This window comes from Caretta caretta, chromosome 9, assembly GCF_965140235.1.
Source record: "Caretta caretta isolate rCarCar2 chromosome 9, rCarCar1.hap1, whole genome shotgun sequence".
Classification (NCBI taxonomy): domain Eukaryota; kingdom Metazoa; phylum Chordata; order Testudines; family Cheloniidae; genus Caretta; species Caretta caretta.
Window position 1 is genome coordinate 56,147,769 of NC_134214.1, and position 24,114 is coordinate 56,171,882.

General features: G+C 47.9%; 1 protein-coding gene across 6 annotated transcripts in view; it reads right to left on the reverse strand.

The window, feature by feature from the left end:
- The window catches only part of CROCC2 (ciliary rootlet coiled-coil, rootletin family member 2), a 207,065-nt gene extending 183,169 nt beyond the window's left edge, over positions 1–23,896 (reverse strand). For 5 of the 6 annotated variants that reach the window (XM_048864821.2, XM_075132329.1, XM_075132330.1 and 2 more), the window contains exon 1: positions 23,515–23,896. In XM_048864821.2, coding sequence (XP_048720778.2) covers positions 23,515–23,568 — 54 coding nt within the window. In that variant the 5' untranslated portion in view covers positions 23,569–23,896. Of the gene's footprint in view, positions 1–22,548; positions 22,678–23,514 lie in introns of those variants that run through there. The other variant, XM_075132331.1, reaches the window with a different exon arrangement.
- Positions 23,897–24,114: the final 218 nt, after the last annotated feature.

Sequence of the window (24,114 nt, forward strand, 5' to 3'; positions counted from 1 at the left end):
GCAGACTGCAGTTCCCCTGGAACAGGGGAGAACAGAGCATGAGGGGCCAGAGGGCGGTGTCATGAAGAGAACACCATGGTCCTTGGAGTGACATAGGTGCTGCAGCAGAGGTGATGGCAGTGAGTCACCACCACAAGAATGGCTGGCAGAGCTAATTCCCAGGACAGCCAGCAGGAGGCTCTACCATGGTGAGTCCCACCCCATCACATAGCCCTTTTCAGGGTGAAGTTTGCTCCCCACCATACCTTCATCCAGCATTACTGGCAAACCAATGTTGGGGCAGCCCATGGTTCCTCCTACTGAGCTGCTCCCCTAGAGGGAGCATCTAGTGCACAACCCCCATGTGTCCCCCAGAAGCCAAGCTAAGACCTGGTGACTCTAATGCAGCCACACCAGGGTAGCCTTGCTCCCCAGTCCAGTGTGGCAAGGCTAATCATAGGCTAGCCCTGAGTGAAGTCCTCGAGGTGAACAAAGCCAGAATCAAGCCCTGGCTGGGGAGCACGTAGCTAAGGGCCATATGTTTAAAAGGTGTTTAGGTGTCTAAAGTGGAAATAGGCACCTGGTGGGATATTCAAAAGCACCTAAAGCATTTGAAGGAGACGACAAGGTGTCTGCCTCTTTAGGTGCCAAAAATGCCTTTAAAAATCTGGCCCTTATTATCATAAGTGTCACACTTGACTTCACATCCCCTCAGACCTGTGAGCTCCTCCCACGCACCCCACTCTTGACAGTGTACTGTGATAAACTCAGGACAAATGGCTGCAAGAGGGTGGGGGTAGAAAACAGACCCAGAAGGTTAAAAGGCCCTTCTCTCTATCAAACTGGGTAGGGGTGACTACAGGTCAATCAGGTTCAGCTGAGAAGTGGGTACCTGAGGTAAATTAGGATCAGCTGATTCCAACTAAGGGCTGCCTGAGACCTTTTTAAACCCTCCCCTATTGGGAGAAGGGCGGGAAGAGAGAGAGAAGGAGTCAAGCTTCCAGTAGGCGAGGAGCAGCAAGACAACAAGCCTCACCAGGAGGGGAGGCTGTATTCCCTCTCATAAGGGAGGAAAAACAAGCCCAAAACACTGGATGAGAGAAGGACAGACTGTCCCTGTGCAGCCAAGAGGGACTATTTTACCCCAAGCCTGTCTCACCAAGGCTAAAAAACAGCTGAGTCTGGTGAGAACAAGAAGGTGCCTTGCCACACGTGGGGTCAGGGGTGGATACTCTGAGTGAGACTTCATGGCAAACCATCTCAGGGCAGGGGAAATCGCCCCCAACAAGAAGAGAAAAAAATGGAGGATGTAGTGAAGATATTGGTGGAGGCTACGGCAGCCCAACAAGAGGCTACCAGGGTTCAGATGGCTACCCAGCAGGAGTCAGTGCGAATACAGCAGGAGATGAATCAATTATTGATGAGCCAGGCGGCCCAGGATCGAGTCACCCTGCATGAGGTTGTGGACCAGCTAAAGGCCCTGACCACTCTGATGCATGGCCCCCATGGGTCCTGGCCCCTGTGGGCAAGCAGCTACTTACAGAAGATGATGATGGACGATGACATAGAGGTGTATCTCCTCACGTTCGAGAGAACAGCCCTGCAGGAGGCCTGGCCCCAAGACCAGTGGGCAAGTATCCTTGCTTCTTTTCTGTGTGGGGAGGCCCATTTTGACATGACAACAGAAGCAGCTACAGATTACACCCATCTGAAGGCAGAGATCCTGGCGAGGTCTGGCGTGACAACGGCTATAAGGGCCTAGCGGTTCCATGCGTGGAAATACCGGGACAGCAAAGTGCCGAGGTCCCAGCTGTTTGACCTGATCCACCTAGCCCAGAAGTGGCTGTGCCCCGAGACCGATAGCCCGGAGAAAATTGGGGAAATCGTAGTTTTGGACAGGTACATGAGAGGGCTACCATCAGACATACAAGGATGGGTCAGTCAAAATCCCTCCTCCTGTGACAAGCTAGTTGCCCTCATAGAGAGGCACCTAGTAGCCCAAGAACTTTCTCGGACCACCAGGGAAGGAATGCGCTGGAATAGGAGGCAAGTCTCTGCACCGAGGGCCCGAGTTGCCTTAGCCCTGGGCAGAACTATTGATGGGAGGAAGGAGGCAGAAGAGCAGCTGGAGATTGTGGAGGCACTTGGGGACTGGGGGAGAAAGACTCGGGGGAGGAGGGGTAAGGCCCAATAGCCCGAAAAATAGGGGGCTACCCCAAGCAGGGTACAGATGTTATGCATGTGGGAAAATAGGGCATATAGCTGCCCAATGCCTGAACCTACAAGAGCCCATGCAATATGACCTGGGAGATCTAGGAGGAACATGCGACCTAATAAATCTAATAGGGGTTATGATGGTCCCTCATAGGTATACTAGACCAGTTCAAATGAATAGCATAGAGACCACCGCATTAGTGGACTTGGGAAGTGCGGTCATGCTGGGTCTCAGAAAAGCTGGTCGGGCAAGACCAACTATCCCGGGCCAAATGCACAGGAATATCCTGTGTACATAGGGATGTCAATTACTACCCGACCATCCCGGTAAAAACAGAAGTCCTGGGAGACCCCACTAAGGTGATGGTCAGGATGGTCCCAAAACTCCCATATCCAGTCCTCATAGGACGAGACTTCCCAGGGTTTGTCAGCCTACTCCCCGTAGAGGAGTCAGAAGAAGGTAATAATCCTGAGAGCAATGGGATGACCCCGATAGTTAGCACCCCCACGGGTCTTCCATGAATTTGCCCAGGATTTGTTCTCTCCCCCTGGAAAGCCCAAGAAGATTCAGCGAGAAAGGAGGGCAGATAAGAGGAGGGGAACAAGAATCTTGAACCAGAAGCCTACACTCGTAGGGGAAAGAGTTAGCCCAACTGACAAGGGGATTATGCAGGGGGTCAATGAACAAGTAGCCGGACCCAGTTCCCCGGGGACCTCCCCCCCAAGAGGGAGACAGAATTAGATCCCCTAAGTCTAGGCAAATTGGACCTTCACTGGAGAATTTTGGGCAGGATCAGGCCAATGATCCGACATATAACAATATTCGCAAAGAAGTAGTTGAAGTGAATGGAGTCCCTGTGGAAGGGACAGCCCAGGGCCATATTATATGATAAAGAGGGATCTGCTATACAGGGTAGTCCAGGTCCAAGAGCAAGTCGTGGAACAGCTCTTAGTACCACAGAAGCATCAGAGGGGTGTGATGGATCAAGCCCACAGCCATCTGTTCGGGGGGGGGGGCGGCATCTAGGGGTAGATAAAACCTTTGATTGAATTCTGCAGAGGTTTTTTTGACCTGGAATTTATGCAGTGGTCCGACAATTTTGCACCTCCTGTCCTGAATGGCAATTACATGGACCATGACCACACTTAAGGGCCCCTTTGGTACCTCTGCCGATTATTGAGCGAATAGCTATGGACCTAGTAGGCCCACTGGAGAAATCAGCCCAGGGCCGTCAGCCCAGGGCCATCAGCACATAGATTATGCCACCCGATACCCCAAGGCCATACCCCTACGAAACACCATGTCCAAGATCATAGCTAAGGAATTAATCCAAATTTTTTTGTAGAGTAGGGATACCCAAAGAGATCCTGACGGATCAAGGAACCCCCTTTGTGTCTAAATTAATGAAGGATTTGTGTGCAATGCTCCACAAGGACCATAAGAACATCGGTCTATCATCTGCAGACCAATGGCCTCGTCGAACACTTTAATAAAACATTAAAGAACATGATATGGAAGGTGGTGAGCCAGGATGGGAAGAACTGGGACACCCTGCTGCCATACCTAATGTTTGCTATAAGAGAGGTTCCTCAGACTTTCCCCATTCGAGCTGTTATATGGTCGCCACCCACGAGGCATACTGGACATTGGCAAAGAGGGTTGGGAACAACAGCCGAACCCAAGGAGAAATATCATTGAGCATGTGTTGCAGATGAAAGATAGGCTAGCCCAAGTCGCCCACATAGTGCGGGAACACAGGGAGACGGCTCAAGGGGCCCAACAGGCATATTACAAATCACCAAGCGACAATCCGAAAATTCCAGGTAGGAGATTGGGTAATGTTGCTCGTACCCACAGCAGAGAGCAAGCTCTTGGCTAGGTGGCAGGGGCCACACAAGATAAGATAAGCCATTGGAGAGGTCGACTGTAAGGTCTGACAGCCTGGTCACCGGAAGCTGGAACAGATCTATCATATAAATCTGTTGAAACCTTGGCAAGACAGATAAGCTCATGTGGTCACTCTAGGGTTGCCACCCCCCAAAAGCAACCGGCACGGCCAAGTGGGAATATCCCAGGAATTGACCCCGTCCAACGAACTGAAGTGATCAACATGATCAAACGCAACCAGGATGTATTCTCGGAAAAACCAGGCAAGACTACCGAGGTTCACCATCACATCCTCACAGAGCCTGGAATGAAGATGAATGTCAAGCCATACCAGATCCCGGAGGCGAAAAGAGAAGAGATCAAGACAGAAGAAGGAAAATGCTGAAGTTAGGAGTCATTGAAGAGTCTCAAAGCCAAGGTCCAGTCCAGTTGTCCTAATACCTAAGCCTGATGGCAGTATGAGGTTCTGCAATGACTTCCGGAAACTGAATGATTCATCCCAATTTGATGTGTACCCTATACCCTGGATAGATGAGCTAATTGACCGATTGGGAAAATCATGATTTTTGTCCACCCTTGACCTGACCAAAGGTTATTGGCAAATCCCCCTGGCCAAGGCCAACAAAGAGAAGATGGCCTTTTCAACACCAGAGGGACTATATCAATACAGTGTCCTCCCTTTACATGGGGTTCCCACAACTTTCCAACAAGCTGTTGCGTCCACATGGCAAGTATGCGGCCGCTTATCTCGACAACGTCATTATACATAGCCCAGACTGGGAGACGCACTTGAAGAAGGTGAAAGCAGTCCTGGACACCTTGAAGAAGGCGGGGCTAACTGCAAATCCCTCCAAATGCGTTACTAGGCTAGCAGAAGCCAAATAGTTCGAGTATATCGTGGGGAGGGGCATGGCGAAGCCCCGACTGAACAAGTTAGAGGCAATACAAAATTGGCCCTGACCAGTCCAGAAGAAACAGGTCAGAGCATTCCTGGGACTAGTTGGATACTATAGGCATTCATCCTGCACTTTGCCACCAGGGCATGCCTGTTAACAGATCTAACAAAAGCCCAGGGCCCAGACATAGTAAGATGGACCAGCACGGTTGAGGAGGCTTTTGCAGATCTGCAGACTGCCCTCTGCACCAATCCAGTGCTGGTAGCCCCAGATTTTGAGATGGAGTTTATCTTATAAACCGATGCCTCTGAAGTTGGGTTGGGAGCAGTCCTTTCGCAAGTGGTCGGGGAAGAAGAACACCCAGTACTGTTCCTCAGTAGGAAACTCCTGCCCAGAGAACGTATATATGCCGTAGAAGAGAAGGAATGCCTGACAATAAAGTGTGCCGTAGAAAGCCTACACTACTACCTACTTGGATGGAGGTTTACCCTCATCACGGATCATGCCCCTCTGAAGTGGATACACAAAAACAAAGAAAGAAATGCAAGAGTAACAAGGTGGTTCCTGTCGCTACAACCCTTCCACTTCAGAGTACAACATAGGTCCAGAATCAAGCATGGCAATGCGGATGGCCTGTCAAGGGTCCATTGTTTGCCGACCAAAGTAGCCCAAACCCGTAGTGTTGAGCCGGGCGGGGGTGGGTATGTGATAAACTCAGGACAGATGGCTGCAAGTGTGGGGAGGGGGGTAGAAAACAGTCCCAGAAGGTTAAAAGGCCCTCCTCCCTATCAACTGAGGAGGGATGACTACAGGTCAATCAGGTTCATCTGAGGGTTACCAGAGATCAATTAGGATCAACTGAGAAGGAGTTACCTGAGGTCAATTAGGATCAGCTGAGAAGGAGTTACCTGAGGTCAATTAGGATCAGCTGATTCCAACTAAGGGCTGCCTGAGACCTTTTTAAACCCTCCCCTGTTGGGAGAAGGGGAGGAGAGAGAGAGAAGGAGTCAAGCTTCCAGTAGGCAAGGAGCAGCAAGACAGCAAGCCTCACCAGGAGGGGAGGCTGTATTCCCTCCCATAAGGGAGAAAAACAAGCCCAAAACACTGGATGAGAGAAGGAACGGACTGCCCCTGTGCAGCCAAGATGGACTATTTTACCCCAAGCCCATCTCATCAAGGCTAAAAAACAGCCGAGTCTGGTGAGACTAGGAAGGTGCCTTGCCACAGTACATGCAGGGTGTTGAGAGCCTCAAACCATGTCTACACTACAGCGGCATAGTTACGGTGCTGCAGCTGTGCTGTTGTAGCAGCATAGCATAGATGCTTCCTGCATTGACGGAAGGGGTTTTTCCCATTGATGTAGCCAATCCACCTCTCCAAGAGGCGGTAGCTAGGTCAACAGAAGAAACTTTCCATTGACCTAGCTGCGTCTACATTGGGGTGTTAGGCCAACCTAACTGTGGTGCTCAGGGGACAAAATTTTTCACTGCCCTGAGCAAAATACGTGGATCAATCTAATTTTTAAGCGTAGACCAGGCCTTTTCTTCACCGTTACCTTGGTTAACTAATGCATGTGAGCCATCCTGAGGTTAAAAAGCCCAGTGAAGACCATGCCCTTTAGTTGTACCATGAGGTAAACTAGACAAGGTCAACCCCAGACAAGGGTATAGGGCTGACCTCAGTGAGTTACCTCATGGTAAAACTGAAAGGCCTGGTTTTCACTGTGTTTTCCCTTAGGCTAACTCTCACCATAATAGAGGCTCAGCTTAAACGTATACCCCAATTTAAAAAACATAGTAAGAGAACCAAAAAAGAGCCACCGTGGTTAAACAACAAAGTAAAAGAGGCAAAAAGGCATCCTTTAAAAAGTGGAAGATAAAGCCTAATGAGGAAAATAAAAAAAAAACAAACTCTGGCAAAGGAAGTGTAAAAATATAATTAGAAAGACCAAAAAAGAATTTGAAGAACAGTTAGCCAAAGACTCAAAAAGTAATAGCAAACTTTTTTTAAATACATCAGAAGCAGGAAGCCTGCTAAACAACCAGTGGGGCCACTGGACGATTGAGATGCTAACAGAGCACTCAAAGACGATAAGGTCATTGCAGAGAAACTAAATGAATTCTTTGCATCGGTCTTCACTGTTGAGGATGTGAGGGAGATTCCCAAACCTGAGCCATTCTTTTTGGGTGACCGATCTGAGGAACTGTCCCAAATTGAGGTGTCATTAGAGGAGGTTTTGAAACAAATTCATAAACTAAACAGTAATAAGTCTCCAGGACTTGATGGTATTCACCCAAGAGTTCTGAAGGAACTCAAATGTGAAATTGCAGGACTACTAACGGTCATCTGTAACCTATCATTTAAATCAGCTTCTGTACCAATGTGATGCTAATTTTTAAAAAGGGCTCCAGAGGTGACCCTGGCAACTACAGGCCAGTAAGCCTCACTTCAGTACCGGGCAAATTGGTTGAAACTATATTAGAGAACAAAATTGTCAGACACATAGATGAACATAATTTGTTGGGAAATAGTCAACATGGTTTTTGTAAAGGGAAATCATGCCTCACCAATCTACTAGAATTCTTTCAGGGAGTCAACAAGCATGCGGACAACGGAGATCCAGTGGATATAGTGTAATTAGATTTTCAGAAAGCCTTTGACAAGGTCCCTCACCAAAGGCTCTTAAGCAAAATAAGCAGTCATGGGATAAGAGGGAAGGTTCTCTCATGGATTGGTAACTGGTTAAAAGATAGGAAACAAAGGGTAGGAATAAATGGTCAGTTTTCAGAATGGAGAGAGGTAAATAGTGGTGTCCGCCAGGGATCTGTACTGGGCCCAGTCCTATTTAACATATTCATAAACGATCTGGAAAAAGGGGTAAACAGTGAGGTGGCAAAATTTGCAGATGATACAAAATTACTCAAGATAGTTAAGTCCCAGGCAGACTGCGAAGAGCTACAAAAGGATCTCACAAAACTGGGTGACTGGGCAACAAAATGGCAGATGAAATTTAATGTTGATAAATGCGAAATAATGCACATTGGAAAACTATACATATACAATGATGGGCAGGAGCGGCAGGTTTGTATAATTTTTGGTGGTACCCAGAACAGGTCCAAGTCCCGATACCCCCACCCCACCCCACACCTGCCTTGTAAGCCGATATATATTTCTTTAAAAATAATGTAAAAATGGACTAGAAACAGTAAATGTTTAACAGTTTCCCTATATTGCACAATGTGGATGTGTGTGGAGGGATGAGGCCTCTGGCTGGGGGTGTGGGCGCTGGAGATGAAGGGTTTGGGGTGTGGGAGGGGCTCAGAGCTAGGGCAGCGGGTTGGGGTGCAGGGGTGAGGGCCGTGGGGTGGGGCCCGGGAGGAGGGGTTCATGGTGCGGAAGAGGTTAGGGTGTGGAGGGTGAGGGCTCTGACTGGGGGTGAGGGCTCTGGGGTGGGGCAAGGCTGGGGATGCAGAGTTTGGGGTGCAGGCAGGCTGCCCTGGGGCTGGGACCAGAGAGGAGGACTCCACAGTCCCCCCAGCCCTCTCCCCGTTGGCAGCAGTGAGCTCCCAGGGCGGGGGCTCCCCTCCCCCAGGCAGCACACTCACCAGGCAGCATCACTGCACGTGCTCCTAGGGGCCGGGCCTCTCTCAGGTCCAGGAAGCCCCCTCGCCTCCCCTGTGGTGGGTGCTGGGGGCAGGGAGGGAGCTGCCATCACATGTGGTCTCCTCCCCTGCTGCTGCCTGCTGCCCCTTTCCGTAGCTTCATGGGGGATGGGGCTTCCCCTTGCCCAGCGTGGGGCAAGAGTGGTGGGTGGGGGTGGGGGGCACGGATCACATGACTGGACACTCACCCAAGCCCCAGCAGCTACTCAGGTGAGGTCCAGACTCCGTCTCCCAGAAGCCCCCTTGGTGTCACCTCCCGGTGGGTGCCAGAGAAGGGGAGGGCTGCCAATCATGTGTGCGCCTCCACTCCTCCTCCCCCTGCAGGTGCAGCAGCCACTTCAGCCTGTCGCCGGCGCCGCTCTTGTGTTGTATGCAGCAGCAGTCGCCGCCGCTGGAGAGGGAGCACAGTACAGAGTGGCAGGGCAGCTGCCCACTTGTGGCAGAGATGCTCCGGGGCCCAGGGGAGGCAGCGGGGACGGCAAATATTCCTGGAGCCTGGGCACCACAGGCGCATACAACTCGCCACCCCTGATGATGGGGTCTAAATTAGCTGTTACCACTCAAGAAAGAGATCTTGGAGTCACTGTGGATAGTTCTCTGAAATCATCCACTCAATGTGCAGCGGCAGTCAAAAAAGTGAACAGAATGTTGGGAATCATCAAGAAAGGGATAGATAATAAGACAGAAAATATCATGTTGCCTCTATATAAATCCATGGTACGCCCACACCTTGAATACCGTGTGCAGATGTGGTCACCTCATCTCAAAAAAGATATATTGGAATTGGAAAAGGTTCAGAAAAGAGCAACAAAAATTATTAGGGGTATAGAACGGTTTCTGTATGAGGAGAGATTAATAAAACTGGGACTTTTCAGCTTGGAAAAGAGGCGACTAAGGGGGGATATGATAGAGGTCTATAAAATCGTGAGTGGTATAGAGAAAGTAAGTAAGGAAGTGTTATTTACTCCTCATAATACAAGAACAAGGGGCCACCAGATGAAATTAATAGGTAGCAGGTTTAAAACAAACAAAGTATATTTCATGCAATGCATGATCAACCTCTGGAACTCCTTGCCAGAGGGTGATGTGAAGGTTAGTACTATAACGGGGTTCAAAAGGGAGCTCAATAGATTAGGTCCATCAATGGCTATTAGCCAGGCGGGCAGGAATGGTGTCCTTAGCCTCTGTTTGACAGAAGCTGGGATTCGGTGACAGGGCATGGATCACTTTATAATAACCTGTCTGTTCATTCCCTTTGGGGCACCTGCCATTAGCCGCTGTCAGAGGACAGGATACTGGTCTTGATGGACCTTTGGTCTGACCCAGTATGGCTGTTCTTATGTTCTTATTAGTTACCCAGAGGTAAAAAAAAAAAAATACTAGAGTAGGTTGGAACTCTTCCAACAAAAACTTTTATGGGGGAGGGGGGGTTGGCGGAGGGGAATTGTTAATAAAATGCGGATTAATCAAAACCAAAACTTTTGGCAGGAAAGGGTCAGTTTCAACACATTTTTCCATTCAAAAGGATTTGGGGGGGGGAAAGGGGGAAATGTTTTGGAATTGTTAAAATAGTTTGTGACATGTTCAAAATGGAAAATTCCAGTTTTCCTGTTCAAAATGCATTTTTGTTTCAAAATTTAAGGTAATTATAGTAAAAAAATTTAAAATAAAAAAAATGTTGAAAATTGAAATGAAACATTTCTAAATTATTAAAGCAAAATGTTTTGACTGAGCCAAACCAACATTTAACAGATTTTCAATTCACAACATTTTTCAAGATTTCTATTTTTTGTACTGATTTGGGATGGGAAATTATTTTGATACCTGGACATTTTTACAGGGCAGAAGAACCCTGCCTGGGGTTGAACTTGCCTGGTTTACTCCACAGTAAAACTACAATGCCTGGTCTTCACTGTGTTTTTTACCTCAGGACAGCTCAAGCACCTTAGGCCTGGTCTACACTACGAGTTTATGTTGGATTTAGCAGCATTAAATCGAATTAACCCTACACCCGTCCACACAATTAAGCCATTTTTTTTTACATAATGGGCTCTTAAAACCGATTTCTGTACTCTTCCCCAACGAGGGGATTAGCGCTGAAATTGACATCGCCATTTCAAATTAGGGTTAGTGTGGACGCAATTCGAAGGTATTGGCCTCCGGGAGCTAACCCACAGTGCACCACTGTGAACTCGGATGCACTGGCCAGGTGTACAGGAAAAGCCCTGGGAACTTTTGAATCTCATTTCCTGTTTGGCCAGGCGAGCTCATCAGCACAGGTGACCATGCAGTCCCAGAATCGAAAAAGAGCTCCAGCATGGACCAAACGGGAGGTACTGGATCTGATCACTGTATGGGGAGAGGAATCTGTGCTATCAGAACTACGTTCCAAAAGATGAAATGCCAAAACATTTCAAAAAATCTCCGAGGACATGAGGGACAGTGGCTACAGCAAGGATACAACACAGTGCCACGTGAAACTTAAGGAGCTCAGACAAGCGTACCAGAAAACTAAAGAATCAAATTAAAATTAACCACAGGGGGAAGGCATGTAAGCCAAAATAGGGAGAGAATAGGTTACAGAATATTTAGATAAGCTGGATGTATTAAAGCCAGCAGGGCCTGATGAAATTCATCCTAGGGTACTGAAGGAGCTAACTGAAACAATTTTGGAACCATTATCTTTGAGAACTCATGGAGGATGGGTGAGGTCACAGAGGACTGAAGGAGGGCCAACATAGTACCTATAACTTCAATACATGGAAAGATACTAGAACAAATTATTAAACAATCCATTTGTAAGCACCCAGAGGATAATAGTTATAAGGAATAGCCAGAATGGATTTGTCAAGAACAAATCATGCCAAACCAACCTAATTTCCTTCTTTGATAGTATTACTGACCAGATGGATAAATGGAAGCTGTAAACATAATATATCTTGATTTTAATAAGGCTTTTGACACAGTCCTACATGACATTCTCATAAGCAAACTAGGGAAATGTGGTCTAGATTAAATTACTATAAAGTGGGTGTACAAGTGGCTGAAAGACTGTACCCAAAGAGTAGTTATCAATGGTTTGCTGTCAAACTGGGAGGACATATTCACTGGGATCCCACAGGGGTCAGTTCTTGGTCCAGTACAATTCAACATTTTCATTAATGACTTGGATAATGGAGTAGACAGTAACCTTATAAAATCTGCAGATGACACCAAGATGGGAGGAGTTGCAAGTACTTGGGAGCACAGAATTAGAATTCAAAACAACCTTGACATATTGGAGAATTGGTCCGAATTTTGATAAGATGAAATAAAATAAAGATAAGTGGCAAAGTACTACACTTAGTAAGGAAAAATCTAATGCACAATTACGAAACAGGGACTAACTGGGTTGTACTACTGCTGAGAAAGCTCTGTGGGTTATCATGGATCACAAATCAAATATGACTCAATGTGATGCAGTCACAAAAAAGGCTAATATCATTCTGGGCTGTCTGTAAGACATGGGAGGCAGTTGTCACACTCTACTTGGCACTGGTGAGATTGCAGATGGAATGCAGTGTCCAGCTGTGGACCCCACACCTTAGGGAAGATGAGGACAAACTAGAGAGAGTCTAGAGGAGAGCATCAAAATTATAAAAGCTTCAGAAAACCTAACCTATGAGGAAAGGTTAAAAAAACAGGCCATGTTTAGTCTTGAGAAAAGAAGACTAAGGGTGGGAACTGATGACAATCTTCAAGCATATGAAGGGCTGTTACAAAGAGGATTGTGATAATTCTCTATACCCAATTAAGGCAGGACCAGAAGTAATGGGCTTAATCTGCAGCAAAGGAGATTTAGGTTAGATACCACAGAAAACTTTCTAACTATACAGGTGGTTACGCTCTGAAACATGCTTCCAAGGGAGGTTATGGAATTCTCATCACTGGAGGTTTTTAAGAATAGATTTGGACAAACATCTGTCAGGTTTACTTTGTCTAGGTTTACATGGTCCTGCTTCAGCGCAGCAGGCTGGACTTGATGACTTCTCAAGGTCCTTTCCAGCCCTACATTTCTGTGATTCTATTACAGATTGGAACATACAATGATCACTGGTTCATGGAGCAGCAGAACTATTCTGACCCAAGCCTAGGACTTAGCATAGCGAGTCACAGACCTCGGGCCAGTATAATATTTTTAGCCTTATAATTCATACCCATCAGACCAAGTAAGGTAAGTGGGAAGGTGAGAAGGAAGAGGGCAGATGAGTGAGAAGACTCGTTTTGCTGATGTCAGCAGAGCACTCTGCTTAGAGCAATGGGTGTGGTTGTAAAGGACAATCAATTATAGCAGAGTCACCAAAGAGATTTCCCAAGCCAGCTGTGTTTGATTAATGCATATTTCAGACAGAAAGCTCAGTTATTCTGGACACATTCTGCGGATTTCCAGTGCTCCACATGCAGAAGGGGGGCACAATACACTGCAGGTGGACAGACACAAGCACCACAAAGTTCGCTCCTTACAAAATACCTCTACAGAAGTTGTAAATCTCATCCTTCCATTGCAACTGGCAAGAATTATATGTTTGTAATGGGAAACTGACAGTAACAATTCCCTGGTTTGTGCTGAGCTCAACAAACAGGTGTCAAGGCCACATTCTACTCTGTTATGCTGGTGTAAAACCAGAGTGACTCTGCTGAAGTCAACTCAGGATTTACACTCAAGTTTCTAAGAGCAGAAACTTGTGCTTGAAGGATACCTCCCTGCTGCCTTCCATCGACTTAAAAATTGTATCAGCAGATGATTTAACTGGGATTTGGTCCTGCTTCGAGCAGGGGGTTGGACTAGATGACCTTCTGGGGTCCCTTCCAACCCTTATATTCTATGATTCTGTGATTCTATGTGACCACAGAGAGAATTTTATAGTTACAGGGTATTATAAAACAACCGGTACTGCTCCAGTGACACTCCTGGGCCTGCACGCAGCCCAGGGAGAAGGGAAGCCCTTGTATTAATCTACAAGGCTGAGCTAAAAATGGCTATCACAACCAGAAGCCTTTTCAGGGTTGGCGTGGCTGGGAAAGGAGGCCTCCAATGAGGCCCCCATCAAGACCCAGAATTGCTAAGTAGACTTCTCTGTGCTGCTAAAGGCTACTAACCCAGCAGCAATGGACGGGGGCATGCTCCTGTGTGGATGAATTGTGAGATTGCCCATGCTGCCCATTAGAGTTGCCAGTTTCAGTAGGATGTATTCCTGGAGGTTTTGTTACATGACAATCTTTAATTCAAGATTAATCTTTAATTCCTGGAGACTCCAGGACAATCATGGAGCATTGGCAACCCTAGCTGCCCTGCTCCTGGACACCACCCCTGATACCAGTCAGCTCTGTGTTCTTGGGGGAACCAGAGCACAGTATCCAGCCTGTCTGACTCATGAAAGACACCCCCACACCAGTCACTGCTTGAATCAAAACTGATCAAAGAAAGACTTGCAGAGAGCAGTGAAGGGTGTTGGGAGACACACCTAAACCCCTCCTGACAAGGGTGACAAGATTAAGACATCTCCGTTAGCATAGAGAATGGAGAACAGAGAACTGCACTGAACTCTGGGACCAGAAAAGCAGGGAAGCACTGCATCATGGGGGATCTCTGCTCTATATGTTAATTAACCTACGCCTGCACACACCCAGCTCAACAGTTATCAGATCAATTCTAGTAATGAATCCTTGATTGACATCCAAAATACTGAAGCAGCCTAATTCCATTGTGAGCTCCCTGGAAGAAACCACCACCAAGAGTGATCAGCTCCTATTGTCGAGCCTAAAGAAAACCCTTGAGTCAACATTTTACCCATAAACAAATCTAGTGTTCTCCCTTGAACCATTATTGTTTCTCTACAAAAACCCCTACCTATGCTCAAGTAGGTGTTCTGATGCATGGACCCAAACTCTGTATCAGTTCCACTGGGACTCCATCTCCTGACGGATCGTGCTGGGGGCTCTGCCTGTCTCCAGCACTCAGGACCCTGAGCTACCACCATCACCTGGGAACCCCGACCAGTTCAAGCCGCATTGAGTGGGTGAGATCTCTCTCTCTCTCTCCCCATTTTCTTTTCTATCTCAGGTATTAACCTTTAATAATGTAACTGTTATGTTGGTTTAGGGTCTCCTTGTGTAGTTATCACTATTATTCAATAAATAACTTATATGGTTAAGCTGGTTGCTTCTCTCTCTCTCTGAACTTTACCCTTTTGTGTTTTTAGCTTCCCCATATACTCTACAGCAATGCTTCTTTTACCTAAGCTAAAGATCCCTATAGCGCCCAAAATACTGTGGGGTTTGCTCATCAAGTGGGTTACTACCAGTTCAATTGTGATGGGAAAGAGGGGATAGGGATGTGCTAAACCTGTGGCATATAAGGGTTGCAGCTTGGAAGTGCTGCCTGGCCCAGGCTATTGAGCCCGGGGGCATGTAAGGGTGACAGCTTAAAGGTGCTACTTGACTCAGCCAGCTCAGACTTGCTCTGTGTGTGTGTGTGTGCGCGCGCAGGCATGTTCATCTCGTTCTAGGGCTGGAGGAACCCAGCCCTGGGGAACCTAGGTCCTGCAGGATAACTCCATTGGGAGGGAACTTGCATAAGGGAGAAGTAGAGATCCATATGAAAATACACATGACACGAGCAGTACATTGATAGAATTACAGAACACGCCCCCCCACCCGAAGAGTAACCCTAATAAATGAGCATACCGCAAAGTAAAGGGCAAATCTGGTAACAAACTGGTAACACCCCGTCCCACTCTCTGCGCCTTCAGGGCAGCACAGTCCCAGGACTCTGTGGAATAAAGTTTGCCCAATGGCGTTTCTTGGTATGGCCATTTCTCTCGCTGATACTGAGCTTAGGCCACCAGACTTATCTCACTCAGACTGGTTGAACTGAGCCCTGATCCAAAGGGATCCCCAATTCTCCCTGTGACCCAGCCCTCAGATCAGTCCTCCCATCCCATTCAGCAGCAACCTGTGACTGAGAAGTGCTCGAGAATTGCTACAAAATGAAAGGAAAAAACCCACAACGGGGAAAGGCCAGCTAGTCCTAGATTCCAAAGCCAGGAAGGACCATTGTGATAATCTAGTCTGACCTCTTGTACAACACAGGCCAGAGAACTGCCCCACAATAATTCCTAGATCAGATCTTTTAGAAAAACATCCAGTCTTGAATTAAAACTTGCCAGTGATGGACAATCCACCATGACCCTTGGTAAGTTGTTCAATGGCAAATTACTGTCACTGTTAAAAACGTACACCTTATTTCCAGTCTGAATTTGTCTAGCTTCAGCTTCCAGCCATTGGATCATTATATCTTTGTCTGCTAGACTGAAGGACCCATTATTACATATTTGTTCCCCATGTAGATACTTATAGGCTGTGATCACCCCTTAACAGTCTCTTTGTTAAGCTAAATAGATAGACTGCAGCTCAATCACTACAAGGCAGGCTTTCTAATCCTTCTGGTGGCTCTTCTCTGACCCCTCTCTAATTTATCAATGTCCTTCTTGACTTGTGGACTCCAGAACTGGACACAGTGTTCCAGCAGCAGTCACCCCATTGTCAAATATAGAGGTAAAATAATCTCTCTATTCTGGCTTGCAATTCTCCTGTTTATGCAGCCCAGGATTGCATTAGCCCATTTGGCCACAGCTTCGCACTGAGACTCATGGTCAGCTGACTATCCACCCCCACAAATATAAATCTCTGCTAAAGCAGGGTATGAAACTAACAGTTGCACCCTCTAGAGGCTGAAATGGAATCAGGCCAAAGACCCCCAGAGTAGTTCAAGCGCTTTACTCATCTCTCATCACCAGCAGCTGCTTGTTCTAATAGCTAGGAACCCACACAACAGGAGGGTAACCAGACTGACTAAGGCCTCAGTTCTGGAAACACTTAAGCACATGCCTAACTTTTTACTCATGGAAATAGCCCCTAGGAGTAAAGGAGGCTGCTCAGATGAGGCACGCTCTGCACATGCTTCAGTGTTTGCAGGATCAGGGCCTGACTGGCTGTTCGAGGGAAACAGTTAAACTGACTCTGCAATTTCTCTGCCAAAGGCACAAAGCAACCAAACTGGGATAAAGAGAGAGAAATATGGGGTTTTCCGCACTAATCTCCTACAGTTCTGGGGTCCCGAGGCACTGTCTGTAACAACAGCAGGTAAAAAATGTGCATAGAGCCGTGTGATTTTCAGGCTCATGGTGTCCCTTTAACAATAATCCCATTTCTCCTCCATCTACTCCTAGCTGCTCTGGGGTTTCTCCTTTAACACACACATGCCACATCTTAGCAGGGAAACTGCAAGACACACAAAAACTTGAGTCATTTATAACTTTCAGGCCACCTCTTAGCTCCAGAATTGATGCAAACACTTTGGCACTAGCTGGGTAATGGGTTCCAGCTGGAGGCTGCAGTACAGTGAATGGGAGGACCCAAGGAGACAGGGACTCCCATTGGTGCCAGTAATTTCAACACAGCTGGGGCAGCTGGAGAAGGAGCAGCGCTGGGTGCAGTATCCGAATGGTGCTGGCTGGTCCTGACGCTGCCTTTTTCCTCCTGCTAGGGTGAATCACAGAAGGAGAGAGGGACAAAACTAGCAGATTGAGAAGTCCATCTTCTCTGCACAGCCAGGAAATGAGGCCCTGATGGTGGACATGTCCTGTGCAGAGCTGATGCTGCACTTCTTTCAGTCAACAGGGCCAAGGGCAAGTGAGGTCATCTGCAAACCATCATTGCCAGTGCGCTTAAAGCAGGCTGGAATACAGAGACCCTCACTTCCATGAGGGGGGCTTGCTGTGGTAGGGAAAAATATCAGTGTCCTAAACCAGGGTAGCAAATCATAGAATCATAGAATATCAGGGTTGGAAGGGACCTCAGGAGGTCATCTAGTCCAACCCCCTGCTCAAAGCACGACCAATCCCCAATTAAATCATCCCAGCCAGGGCTTTGTCAAGCCTGACCTTAAAAACTTCTAAGGAAGAAGATTCCACCACCTCCCTAGGTAACGCATTCCAGTGTTTCACCACCCTTCTAGTGAAAAAGTTTTTCCTAATATCCAACCTAAACCTCCCCCACTGCAACTTGAGACCATTACTCCTTGTCCTGTCCTCTTCTACCACTGAGAATAGTCTAGAACCATCCTCTCTGGAACCACCTCTCAGGTAGTTGAAAGCAGCTATCAAATCCCCCCTCATTCTTCTCTTCTGCAGACTAAACAATCCCAGTTCCCTCAGCCTCTCCTCATAAGTCATGTGTTCCAGACCCCTAATCATTTTTGTTGCCCTTCGCTGGACTCTCTCCAATTTATCCACATCCTTCTTGTAGTGTGGGGCCCATAACTGGTCACAGTACTCCAGATGAGGCCTCACCAATGTCGAATAGAGGGGGACGATCACGTCCCTCGATCTGCTCGCTATGCCCCTACTTATACATCCCAAAATGCCATTGGCCTTCTTGGCAACAAGGGCACACTGCTGACTCATATCCAGCTTCTCGTCCACTGTCACCCCTAGGTCCTTTTCCGCAGAACTGCTGCCTAGCCATTCGGTCCCTAGTCTGTAGCTGTGCATTGGGTTCTTCCGTCCTAAGTGCAGGACCCAGCACTTATCCTTATTGAACCTCATCAGATTGCTCGGCCCCATCCTGCCAGGAGCTGAGCACCTTCTAGGAGACTGATCTCACTGCCAGCTGAGGTTGCTCAGCACTTAGCAGCTTATAGAACTGGATCCTACTTCCTCTTCTAGGAGGTTGTAAAGGGTTAAGCATGAGCACAAACTGCCTCAGCCTGCAGGGATGATACCTCCTCCTCTCAGGTTTCAGAGTAGCAGCCGTGTTAGTCTGTATTCGCAAAAAGAAAAGGAGGACTAGTGGCACCTTAGAGACTAACTAAGTCTCAAATAAATTGGTTAGTCTCTAAGGTGCCACAAGTACTCCTTTTCTTTTTGCTCCTCCTCTCAGCTATCCATGAGTTCTTTACCTCTAGGCTTGGCTACTCAATGGGCTTAGCCTGGCTTCACCCACCAAAGCCCCCCAGAAAGTCGGCTTCAGGTACAATGCAGCCCTTCTCCTTTTGATTGAGACAGGCGGCTTGATTGGCTCCATTGTTTTGGCCTGACCGAGCCTTCCAGGGAGACTCCCAAATGAAAGTCTAAGGGCTGGCCACCAACTCCAAGGCTCTAAATGGCTGGGGCCCCTAAAAGACTGACTCTCCATCTCCTATGTGCTGTCCAACCTATGCTCATCCAGGATGCAGGATCTAAGCATCCAGGGGTCAAAGTGATGGGTTTCAGAGGCAGGGACTTCTCAGTAGTGAGCCCAGGAATTTACTCCCAGCAGGAATTTGTCTTAACTTGAACTTTGGCCACTTTTCGATAGAGATTCATCTCTTTACCCAGGCTTTCAAATTGCCAGCTTCAGCTGACAGGCCAAGTCACTCCCTTCTCTATGGGCCAGATTTACTCCAGGGGGGTGAACTGAGATCCGAGAATTGACTGCCTCAGAGTCCAAAGAGACCTAAATTCCCCCCCCCCCCACTGTTAAAAAGACCCATCTGCCTAAAACACAAAGATCCTCAGGAGATTCAGGAAAAAGACAATATAAAGATCAGGCTTTGAGGGAAATGTTACCCATGGTTTAGTCTTTTGCAGGACTCCTGCATGTTCCTTTGGTGATCCTAGTGAGTTTCAGAGCTCTAAAGAGGTCTTACAAACAGCAAGCAGCGTGAGTCATAGAATCACAGAATATTAGGGTTGGAAGGGACCTCAGGAGCTCATCTAGTCCAACCCCCTGCTCAAAGCAGGGCCAATCCCCAACTAAATCATCCCAGCCAGGGCTTTGTCAAGCCTGACCTTAAAAACCTCCCTAGGTAACCCATTCCAGTGCTTCACAACCCTCCTAGTGAAAAAGTTTTTCCTAATATCCAACCTAAACCTCCCTCATTGCAACTTGAGACCATTACTCCTCGTTCTGTCATCTGCTACCATTGAGAACAGTCTAGAGCCATCCTCTTTGGAACCCCCTTTCAGGTAGTTGAAAGCAGCTATCAAATCCCTCCCTCATTCTTCTCTTCCACAAGACTAAACAATCCCAGTTCCCTCAGTCTCTTCTCATAAATCATGTGCTCCAACCCCCTAATCATTTTTGTTGCCCTTCGCTGGACTCTTTCCAATTTTTCCACATCCTTCTTGTAGTGTGGGGCCCAAAACTGGACACAGTACTCCAGATGAGGCCTCACCAATGCCGAATAGAGGGGAACGATCACATCCCTCAATCTGCTGGCAATGCCCCTACTTATACAGCCCAAAATGCCGTTAGCCTTCTTGGCAACAAGGACACACTGTTCACTCATATCCATCTTCTCATCCACCATAACCCCTTGGTCCGTTTCTGCAGAACTGCTGCCTAGCCACTCAGTCCCTAGTTTGTAGCAGTACACGGGATTCTTCCGTCCTAAGTGCAGGACTCTGCACTTATCCTTGTTGAATCTCATCAGATTTCTTTTGGCCCAATCCTCCAATTTGTCTAGGTCCCTCTGTATCTTATCCCTACCCTCCAGGGTGTCTACCACTCCTCCCAGTTTAGTGTTGTCTACAAACTTGCTGAGGGTGCAGTCCACGCCATCCTCCAGATCATTAATGAAGATATTGAACAAAACCAGCCCCAGGACCGACCCTTGGGGCACTCTGCTTGATATCAGCGGTCAACTAGACATGGAGCCATTGATTACTACCCGTTGAGCCCAACAATCTAGCCAATTTTCTACTTATAGTGCATTCATCCAGCCCATACTTCTTTAACTTGCTGGCAAGAATACTATGGGAGACCATATCAAAAGCTTTGCTAAAGTCAAGGAATAATACGTCCACTGCTTTCTCCTCATCCACGGAGCCAGTTATCTCATCATAGAAGACAATTAGGTTAGTCAGGCATGACTTGCCCTTGGTGAATCCATGCTGACTATACCTGATCACTTTCCTCTCCTTGAAGTGCTTTAGAATTGATTCCTTGAGGACCTGCTCCATGTTTTTTCCAGGGACTGAAGTGAGGCTGACTGGCCTGCAGTTCCCCAGATCCTCCTTCTTCCCTTTTTTAAAGGTATGCAAAACATTAGACTTTTTCCAGTCTTCCGGGACCTCCCCCAATCACCGTGAGTTTTCAAAGATAATGGTCAATGGCTCTGCAATCACATCTGCCAACTCCTTTAGCACCCTTGGATACAAAGTGGGGCATTGCTGTGCTATTGACAACCGGTGACAGAATCAAACCACTGATAACCATGTGAAAACAACAGGGTGACAGAGCTGACACTGAGTAGGAGACAGAGCAATCCATTGGAATGAGATGAAACTGCCTAAGGACAGTGACACTTGTGTCAAGGGAGTGTTACATTCTTAGGGGGCAGCACAACCTTAATCCTGCAAATCTATCTGCTAATATGAACCCCTTGCTAGCATGGGTTCCCACGGACTTCAGCGGGACTCTAGGCAGGCACAACAGCCTGAGTCAGCACACATATTAGCAGCCAGGGCCACAGCCAGCAACACAAGAACAAGATTCTTCTTCATCTCTTGGTGCAGATATTGGGGCTTCTATTTCAAAGCCTCTTAGATTGGTTCTAGGCTTTCAAAGACATTGCAGCTTGTCCCTTAAAATGCAGGGCTCAGGCTGGCAGTGCCAGTGGTCATAAAAGCCTCACACAATTGTTTCATTTTTAACCATATTTATTCAGTTTTAAATCAGCTGCTGGGAACAACCTGGCCCTGGATTGATCTGCAAAATTTTGTGATGCATCCCAGTGATCAGCTCTCCCTGGCAGGAACAGATTAGCAGCATCCAGCCAAGAGTGTGAGCCCCAAGACAAGCGGAGAAATCAGCCCAACCATCCCTTCAGAATTTTAGCCCCTCCAGCACATCACTGCCCTGCCCACCCTTAGAGCCTAAACCTCAGCGGGTGCTCCCAGCTCCTCTTGAATCCTGTTGCCTCCCGAGCATCTTTTCTTTTCCTCCTCCTGAGATCTTGCTGCCCTCTAGTGGCCCTTGGATGTGATGACAGCTCTAAAAATAACCCACCTCCCCAGTTCTGCAGCTTTCAGTTATTTCGACATAAATCTTGGTGTCCATTATACTGACATTTTATTTTGTATGCTTTGTCTACACTGGAACCTGAACAACAAAACTTTTGTCCTTCAGAAGTGTGAAAAAATACCTCCCTCTGAATGTCAAAAGTTTTGCTGATGAAAAGTGTGAGTATGATTAGCGCTTTGTCAACGGGAGCGCTCTCCTGCGGACAAAGCTACTGCTGCTCATTCGGGGGTAGAAGTTTTTTGTCGGTGGGACAGCTCTCTCCCGCCGACAAACAGCAGCTACACTGCACCCCTTTTAGTGGCACGGCTTTAGCGGCACAACTGTGTCACTAAAAGGTGTGTAGTGTAGACATAGCCTCACTCTGCATGCTATAATCTAAACATTTAGGCAGAAAGCATTCAAAGAGCTCGCAAGGGCATGTAAGCGAAGTCTCAGTGCAGCACCAGAGACATGCATGGATTATCAGATAAGCATCTGCATTTATTTAGCTTACACCACAGACAGAAGATCAACTCAGAATAAAATTTCACAACCATAAAGGGGTCTCTGCCTCATGTAGGTGAGCAATGCCACTGTCCATTTTGGCACCCGGGCTGCTAAGCACTACCATCCCAGCATCTGCAGTCAAGCCAAACGCACTTGATGTAACACCAGGCCCTGTATTTGCAGCCAAAACCATTTAACATAACCCACAACCCACCTGAGCAAATCAGAACTTGAACATGTGCAGGTCAATGTAGGTGGTACTAGTAACAGCAGCATCTATACAACAGACAACACTAAACATGACAAGGGGTCTGACCTGTAGGTCTACTGGCCACAGCTGGAGGGTTGCAGGGGAAGACAGTCCTGAGCTCTTAGCTGTCTGAGGAGCTGCTGTGGCTTAGACTCTTCTCCCTACCTATGCCCATGCAGGCAAATTTTGCCAAATGACTGTTGGGAGTGCCCATCTGCCAATCTACAGCAAGTGGGAGGAGGGATATTTCAGATCAGACTGAGTGACACTCACCGAAACTCACAGGAAATCCTCCTTTGTAAGGGGAACAAGCTTTTAAAATGGCCTCAAAACGAGCACAAAATGAGGTTCACCCTCTAGGTAAGTGAGAATTGGTAGGTCTCCGTCTCCTCAGCTGGGGAAAGTCAAACCTTCTCTTGGCTCCCATTCCTGCTGAGGGCCCCAGGGGCCCACACAAGGCCTCATGTGGCACCTTAAACCAAAGTTAGGTGGAAGGGATGCCCAAATCATGCAGCAGAGCCACAGCATTATGTTGTTCCACCCCTCCCCCCCCAGCCCTCTCACCACCAATACTCCCCACTCCAGTCCAGCACAGGGTTCTTGTTATTGACATTAAATTCATTTTATTTTCTGCTGTCCTAAATTGATAAATGTTTGCTGTGCTACTCCTAGAGTGTCCTCACAGCCTGTCTCTTTTGGCAAAGGAGTGCTATGCTTTCAATCACAGCTCAGCTGAGAGCAACAGCTGGGAGGTGGGGAGGGAGGAGAATTAATTTAACTTTTCACCCCACTCCTGATCTTTGCAGCACTTTGGGATATGAGGTTGATTTAACTCTCCTCCCCAGCCCAGTCTTTGCAGTTGGGGAGAGAAGAGGGGGAGGGAATAAGATAGATTTAACTCTTTTGCCCCCTGCCTAGCTCTGATCTTGGGGGAGGGGGCGGAATGGTCTTGCTTTAACCCTTTCCTCCCCACACTGGTCTCTGCAATGGGGGTGGGGGGTGAGAGTAGAGGTCGGGGAGCCACATACTGACCTGGATCGCAGCCTCCAGCCTCAGTCCTGGCTTCTTGTCAGCCCACTCACTCATCGCTCAAAGCCGGAGTCTAACTCAAACGCATGCTGGGCTTTCTAACCTCTGTACAGAAACTCCTAATGCAACACAGAGGGCATGGCTAGCAGTTGCCGGTGGTAGTGGGGTCTCAGGCCCGGTGGATAGAGGATGTCACAGGTCTGGGGTCCTAGGGGCCACAAGCCTGAGAATAGTGGGATGGAGGGTGTCACAGGCTCGGAGGGTGGGGATCGCGGCGGGGGGTTCAAGGCCCGGTGCCCCCGCTGGTCGCTGATCGGGATTCGCGGCTCTGTCTCCCTGGAGCTGAGCAAAAGCTGCAGGCTCCGGCAGTGGTTGCTGTGGAAACCGGGACGCCAAGGGACCGGAGTTGCCATGGAAATAGAACGCTGGCCTGGGGTTGCCGTAGGGACCAAAGGACGCGGCGCTGCGCGGGCTGTCTCCTGGAGACTCTGGAACGCACGGGCAAACCGGTGGCGGGGGAAAGGAAATAGAGGATTGCCCGGCCGGCTCTGAGAGCAAAGCAGGCCTGGCTGGAGTTGCCTCCTGCTGCTGGGATCCCCCATG